This window comes from Primulina huaijiensis, unplaced genomic scaffold, assembly GCF_012295235.1.
Source record: "Primulina huaijiensis isolate GDHJ02 unplaced genomic scaffold, ASM1229523v2 scaffold14433, whole genome shotgun sequence".
In the NCBI taxonomy this organism is placed as follows: Eukaryota; Viridiplantae; Streptophyta; class Magnoliopsida; order Lamiales; family Gesneriaceae; genus Primulina; species Primulina huaijiensis.
The window spans coordinates 1-7972 of NW_027342936.1; the positions used below are offsets into that span (position 1 = coordinate 1).

The following is a 7972-nucleotide window of genomic DNA, read 5'->3' on the forward strand; positions in this document are numbered from 1 at the left end:
GAAATAAAGGACTAAAAATCATGTCCAAACTCAATTATTAACAACATTTGAGATTAAGACATTTTTAATTTTGTAAGAAAACACATTGGGATTAACAAATCATATTTCAAGTTAATCAATTCAAGTAATTGTAGCTTTAGAAGAGACCACGTAACTAACACTTATTTGTGATCCCAAATTTATATGACCAAAGTCAACAACAAATGAGAGATTTTTTCCTTAGGGCAATATTTAAAGATGCATGTAGTTAACATACTTTTTATTTATTAAAATAAAGTTTGGTGAAAATGATAAGGATACGTTGAAAAAGTTAAATATACACTTTTTAAGTAATCCCAACTCGATTTTATCTTTCTTAAAAAAAATTTGTAACAAGATTTGACTAAAGTAATGTTTGCTTAAACGTGTCAATATAACATCATAAAAGTAGGCTTTTTGATTGGGCTTTGTCACTATAAAAACCCACCAATAATCACTACAGATTTCACAAGCAAATAAAATTGATCTGATCAAGGAAAAGAAAATGGCACCCAAATTTCTGTCATTGCTACTCGTTACCTTTTCAATTCTTCTTGCTTCCTGTTCGATCGAAGCCTCCATCGCCGGTTGGAATCCGATCAGTAACTTGACCGACCCAAAGGTGGTTGAGATAGGGAAGTTTGCGGTGAAAGAGCACAACAAGCGGGCCAATGCCTTGTTAAGCTTTGTGTCAATAGTAAAAGGAGAAACTCAAATAGTTAATGGTATGAATTACAGGCTCATCATCTCCGCCACGGATGCCCTCACTGCAAATGTCGAAAGCAATTACCGGGTGGTTGTTTGGGACAAGCCTTGGAGGAAAGAGAGGCGACTCATTTCGTTTGAGAAGATTGCTTAATTAATGTGTATGTGAAAGAGTATGAGTGATTTTATTAAAATCNTTGTATTGTTGCATGTTCAAGATTAAAGTATGAAAACTTTAAGAAAAATATTCGTTACAATACATGGTATAGTAGATAGAGAATTTTATATTTTTAGTTCAAATATATAATAACAAGATATTATTAAATCATTTTAGAAAAACTCATTAATTTATTAATTTATGTCAAGGAACGAACAGAAACCAGTGATCGGCTCACAAAATTATTTGGATGCGAATTCAATATTACGAAAACATATTTAAAATAGTTTTTCTGATAAATTGTAACTTATCAAATAGACGAATCTCAAGGACCTAATTGTAAAATTACGCACCCTCAACTCTAAAAAAAAAAAATTAGTTGAGGTCAAATTTGATAAACTCTTATGTTTGTTTGACCCATGCACTGGTGGCGTCCTCATTGCCCCAATGTGTAAAGCGTATTATCATTTCATTGCAAGTAAATATCTATTCTAATCGTTTTAAAAAATAAAGTTATAAATGTCATTTTATTGGAGATACAATTTTTTCCATGAATATGACATACTTAAAAACAAAAAAAACAATTTCTCAACCTCAAGAATTCAAAGGTTGAGACGAGATCTTAAATTCAAGGTTCCGAGCAATAAACAAACATGTTTTATGCAAATCACAATGATTAAAATTTGATGATTGAACATAGATTGCGGATGAAATGAGGTTAACCAAATTGTGAACACAATTTAAAACAATAGAAGATTTCTTGTGAGATGATCTTACAGATTTTTATCAGTTAGACGTGTCAACCATTCCTATGTTAACAATAATAAGCAATACTTTTGGCATAAAAAGTAATATTTTTCATTGGTGACATAAATAGGATCTCTATGTTGCAAAATTAACTTGTGAAATTATGTCATATTTAAACAACTATTTAGAATATCCAAATTAAATAATTTCTTTAAATATCTTTCTCCCATTAGTACAACTCATTAAGTAACGAATTTCTAGAACAAAATTTAATATATTAGACAAGCGCAAATTTAGTTTAGTTTGCTGAATTGTGCGATTGATACTTATTAGTAAAGTGTCGCTTTAATATTGTTCAATGTGAAGAAAAATAAACCAAAGTGTATGTATGTATGTGTGTGTCCGTGTGAAAAAAAAAGACCCAGTAAGAATACTGTTGTTTATTTCCACTTATACCAAATATAATTTATTTTCTATATTGAAATAAAGGACTAAAAATCATGTCCAAACTCAATTATTAACAACCTTTGAGATTAAGACATTTTTAATTTTGTAAGAAAACACATTGGGATTAACAAATCATATTTCAAGTTAATCAATTCAAGTAATTGTAGCTTTAGAAGAGACCACGTAACTAACACTTATTTGTGATCCCAAATTTATATGACCAAAGTCAACAACAAATGAGAGATTTTTTCCTTAGGGCAATATTTAAAGATGCATGTAGTTAACATACTTTTTATTTATTAAAATAAAGTTTGGTGAAAATGATAAGGATACGTTGAAAAAGTTAAATATACACTTTTTAAGTAATCCCAACTCGATTTTATCTTTCTTAAAAAAAATTTGTAACAAGATTTGACTAAAGTAATGTTTGCTTAAACGTGTCAATATAACATCATAAAAGTAGGCTTTTTGATTGGGCTTTGTCACTATAAAAACCCACCAATAATCACTACAGATTTCACAAGCAAATAAAATTGATCTGATCAAGGAAAAGAAAATGGCACCCAAATTTCTGTCATTGCTACTCGTTACCTTTTCAATTCTTCTTGCTTCCTGTTCGATCGAAGCCTCCATCGCCGGTTGGAATCCGATCAGTAACTTGACCGACCCAAAGGTGGTTGAGATAGGGAAGTTTGCGGTGAAAGAGCACAACAAGCGGGCCAATGCCTTGTTAAGCTTTGTGTCAATAGTAAAAGGAGAAACTCAAATAGTTAATGGTATGAATTACAGGCTCATCATCTCCGCCACGGATGCCCTCACTGCAAATGTCGAAAGCAATTACCGGGTGGTTGTTTGGGACAAGCCTTGGAGGAAAGAGAGGCGACTCATTTCGTTTGAGAAGATTGCTTAATTAATGTGTATGTGAAAGAGTATGAGTGATTTTATTAAAATCCCTAGAATAAAGTTTTAGTTACTGAAGTGCCGAGGAGTTGTGCAATTTTGTATTGTTGCATGTTCAAGATTAAAGTATGAAAACTTTAAGAAAAATATTCGTTACAATACATGGTCTAGTAGATAGAGAATTTTATATTTTTAGTTCAAATATATAATAACAAGATATTATTAAATCATTTTAGAAAAACTCATTAATTTATTAATTTATGTCAAGGAACGAACAGAAACCAGTGATCGGCTCACAAAATTATTTGGATGCGAATTCAATATTACGAAAACATATTTAAAATAGTTTTTCTGATAAATTGTAACTTATCAAATAGACGAATCTCAAGGACCTAATTCTAAAATTACGCACCCTCAACTCTAAAAAAAATAAAAATCAGTTGAGGTCAAATTTGATAAACTCTTATGTTTGTTTGACCCATGCACTGGTGGCGTCCTCATTGCCCCAATGTGTAAAGCGTGTTATCATTTCATTGCATGTAAATATCTATTCTAATCGTTTTAAAAAATAAAGTTATAAATGTCATTTTATTGGAGATACAATTTTTTCCATGAATATGACATACTTAAAAAGCAAAAAAAACAATTTCTCAACCTCAAGAATTCAAAGGTTGAGACGAGATCTTAAATTCAAGGTTCCGAGCAATAAACAAACATGTTTTATGCAAATCACAATGATTAAAATTTGATGATTGAACATAGATTGCGGATGAAATGAGGTTAACCAAATTGTGAACACAATTAAAAACAATAGAAGATTTCTTGTGAGATGATCTTACAGATTTTTATCAGTTAGACGTGTCAACCATTCCTATGTTAACAATAATAAGCAATACTTTTGGCATAAAAAGTAATATTTTTCATTGGTGACATAAATAGGATCTCTATGTTGCAAAATTAACTTGTGAAATTATGTCATATTTAAACAACTATTTAGAATATCCAAATTAAATAATTTCTTTAAATATCTTTCTCCCATTAGTACAACTCATTAAGTAACGAATTTCTAGAACAAAATTTAATATATTAGACAAGCGCAAATTTAGTTTAGTTTGCTGAATTGTGCGATTGATACTTATTAGTAAAGTGTCGCTTTAATATTGTTCAATGTGAAGAAAAATAAACCAAAGTGTATGTATGTATGTGTGTGTCCGTGTGAAAAAAAAAGACCCAGTAAGAATACTGTTGTTTATTTCCACTTATACCAAATATAATTTATTTTCTATATTGAAATAAAGGACTAAAAATCATGTCCAAACTCAATTATTAACAACCTTTGAGATTAAGACATTTTTAATTTTGTAAGAAAACACATTGGGATTAACAAATCATATTTCAAATTAATCAATTCAAGTAATTGTAGCTTTAGAAGAGACCACGTAACTAACACTTATTTGTGATCCCAAATTTATATGACCAAAGTCAACAACAAATGAGAGATTTTTTCCTTAGTGCAATATTTAAAGATGCATGTAGTTAACATACTTTTTATTTATTAAAATAAAGTTTGGTGAAAATGATAAGGATACGTTGAAAAAGTTAAATATACACTTTTTAAGTAATCCCAACTCGATTTTATCTTTCTTAAAAAAAATTTGTAACAAGATTTGACTAAAGTAATGTTTGCTTAAACGTGTCAATATAACATCATAAAAGTAGGCTTTTTGATTGGGCTTTGTCACTATAAAAACCCACCAATAATCACTACAGATTTCACAAGCAAATAAAATTGATCTGATCAAGGAAAAGAAAATGGCACCCAAATTTCTGTCATTGCTACTCGTTACCTTTTCAATTCTTCTTGCTTCCTGTTCGATCGAAGCCTCCATCGCCGGTTGGAATCCGATCAGTAACTTGACCGACCCAAAGGTGGTTGAGATAGGGAAGTTTGCGGTGAAAGAGCACAACAAGCGGGCCAATGCCTTGTTAAGCTTTGTGTCAATAGTAAAAGGAGAAACTCAAATAGTTAATGGTATGAATTACAGGCTCATCATCTCCGCCACGGATGCCCTCACTGCAAATGTCGAAAGCAATTACCGGGTGGTTGTTTGGGACAAGCCTTGGAGGAAAGAGAGGCGACTCATTTCGTTTGAGAAGATTGCTTAATTAATGTGTATGTGAAAGAGTATGAGTGATTTTATTAAAATCTCTAGAATAAAGTTTTAGTTACTGAAGTGCCGAGGAGTTGTGCAATTTTGTATTGTTGCATGTTCAAGATTAAAGTATGAAAACTTTAAGAAAAATATTCGTTACAATACATGGTCTAGTAGATAGAGAATTTTATATTTTTAGTTCAAATATATAATAACAAGATATTATTAAATCATTTTAGAAAAACTCATTAATTTATTAATTTATGTCAAGGAACGAACAGAAACCAGTGATCGGCTCACAAAATTATTTGGATGCGAATTCAATATTACGAAAACATATTTACAATAGTTTTTCTGATAAATTGTAACTTATCAAATAGACGAATCTCAAGGACCTAATTCTAAAATTACGCACCCTCAACTCTAAAAAAAATAAAAATCAGTTGAGGTCAAATTTGATAAACTCTTATGTTTGTTTGACCCATGCACTGGTGGCGTCCTCAATGCCCCAATGTGTAAAGCGTGTTATCATTTCATTGCATGTAAATATCTATTCTAATCGTTTTAAAAAATAAAGTTATAAATGTCATTTTATTGGAGATACAATTTTTTCCATGAATATGACATACTTAAAAAGCAAAAAAAACAATTTCTCAACCTCAAGAATTCAAAGATTGAGACGAGATCTTAAATTCAAGGTTCCGAGCAATAAACAAACATGTTTTATGCAAATCACAATGATTAAAATTTGATGATTGAACATAGATTGCGGATGAAATGAGGTTAACCAAATTGTGAACACAATTAAAAACAATAGAAGATTTCTTGTGAGATGATCTTACAGATTTTTATCAGTTAGACGTGTCAACCATTCCTATGTTAACAATAATAAGCAATACTTTTGGCATAAAAAGTAATATTTTTCATTGGTGACATAAATAGGATCTCTATGTTGCAAAATTAACTTGTGAAATTATGTCATATTTAAACAACTATTTAGAATATCCAAATTAAATAATTTCTTTAAATATCTTTCTCCCATTAGTACAACTCATTAAGTAACGAATTTCTAGAACAAAATTTAATATATTAGACAAGCGCAAATTTAGTTTAGTTTGCTGAATTGTGCGATTGATACTTATTAGTAAAGTGTCGCTTTAATATTGTTCAATGTGAAGAAAAATAAACCAAAGTGTATGTATGTATGTGTGTGTCCGTGTGACAAAAAAAGAAAAACTCATTAATTTATGTCAAGGAACGAACAGAAACCAGTGATCGGCTCACAAAATTATTTGGATGCGAATTCAATATTACGAAAACAAATTTAAAATAGTTTTTCTGATAAATTGTAACTTATCAAATATCAGAATCTCAAGGACCTAATTGTAAAATTATGCATCCTCAACTCTAAAAAAAAAAAAATCAGTTGAGGTAAAAGTTGATAAACTCTCATGTTTGTTTGACCCATGGACTGGTGGCGTCCTCATTGCCCCAATGTGTAAGGCGTGTTATCATTTCATCGCATATGTACAAAATATCTATTTTCAACATTTTAAAAAATAATGTTATAAATACCATTTTATTGGAGATACAATTTTTTCCATGAATATGACATACTTAAAAAACAAACAAAAAATTTCTCAACATCAAGAATTCAAAGGTTGAGATGAGATCTTAAATTCATGGTTCCGAGCTTTAACAAACATGTTTCATGGAAATCACAATGATTAAAATTTGATGATTGAACATAGAATGCGGATGAAATGAGGTTAACCAAATTGTGAACACCATTAAAAACAATAGAAGGTTTCTTGTGAGATGATCTTACGGATTTTTATCAGTTAGACGAGTCAACCATTCCTATGTTTACAATAATAAGCAATAATTTTGGCATAAAAAGTGATATTTTTCATTGGTGACATATATATGATCTCTATCTTTTAAAGTTAACTTGTGAAATCATGTCACAAAAGTTTTTTAATAACATCAAACCCTTTTATGATATATTTAAACAACTATTTAGAATATCCAAATTATATAATTTCTTTAAACATCTTTCTCCCATTCTGGAACAAAATTTAATATATTAGACAAGCGCAAACTTAGTTTAGTTAGCTGAATTGTGCGATTGATACTTATTTGTAAAGCGTCGCTTTAATATTGTTCAATGTGAAGCAAAATAAACGAAAGTGTATGTATGTGTGTGTGTGTGTGTTTGCGTGACAAAAAACGACCCTGTAAGAATGCTGTTGTTTATTTCCACTTATACCAAATATAATTTATTTTCTATATTGAAATAAAGGACTAAAAATCATGTCCAAAATAAATTATTAACAACTTTTGAGATTAAGACATTTTTAATTTTGTAAGCAAACACATTGGGATTAACAAATCATATTTCAAGTTAATCAATTCAAGTAAATGCAGCTTTAGAAGAGACCACGTAACTAACACTTATTCGTGATCCCAAATTTATATGACCAAAGTCAACCACAAATGAGAAATTTTTTCCTTTGGGAAATATTTAAAGATGCATGTAGTTAACATACTTTTTATTTATTAAAAGAAAGTTTGGTGAAAATGATAAGGATACGTTGAAAAAGTTAAATATACACTTTTTAAGTAATCCCAACTCGATTTTATCTTTCTTAAAAAAAATTTGTAACAAGATTTGACTAAAGTAATGTTTGCGTAAACGTGTCAATATAACATCATAAAAGCATGCTTTTTGATTGGGCTTTGTCACTATAAAAACCCGTCAATAATCACTACAGTTTCATAAGCAAATAAAATTGATATGATAAAGGAAAGAAAATGGCACCCAAATTTCTCTCATTGCTAGTCG

General features: G+C 29.8%; 3 protein-coding genes across 3 annotated transcripts; all 3 read left to right on the forward strand.

The window, feature by feature from the left end:
* Positions 1–523: 523 nt before the first annotated feature.
* LOC140965832 (cysteine proteinase inhibitor 5-like) lies at positions 524–877 on the forward strand. The gene has a single exon (XM_073426035.1). It carries the CDS (start codon positions 524–526, stop codon positions 875–877), a length of 354 nt encoding a protein of 117 aa, XP_073282136.1.
* A 1753-nt stretch (positions 878–2630) lies between these two features.
* LOC140965833 (cysteine proteinase inhibitor 5-like) lies at positions 2631–2984 on the forward strand. The gene has a single exon (XM_073426036.1). It carries the CDS (start codon positions 2631–2633, stop codon positions 2982–2984), a length of 354 nt encoding a protein of 117 aa, XP_073282137.1.
* Positions 2985–4786: 1802 nt separating this feature from the next.
* Positions 4787–5140, forward strand: LOC140965834 (cysteine proteinase inhibitor 5-like). The gene has a single exon (XM_073426037.1). The coding sequence runs from the start codon at positions 4787–4789 to the stop codon at positions 5138–5140; it is 354 nt and encodes a 117-aa protein (XP_073282138.1).
* Positions 5141–7972: the final 2832 nt, after the last annotated feature.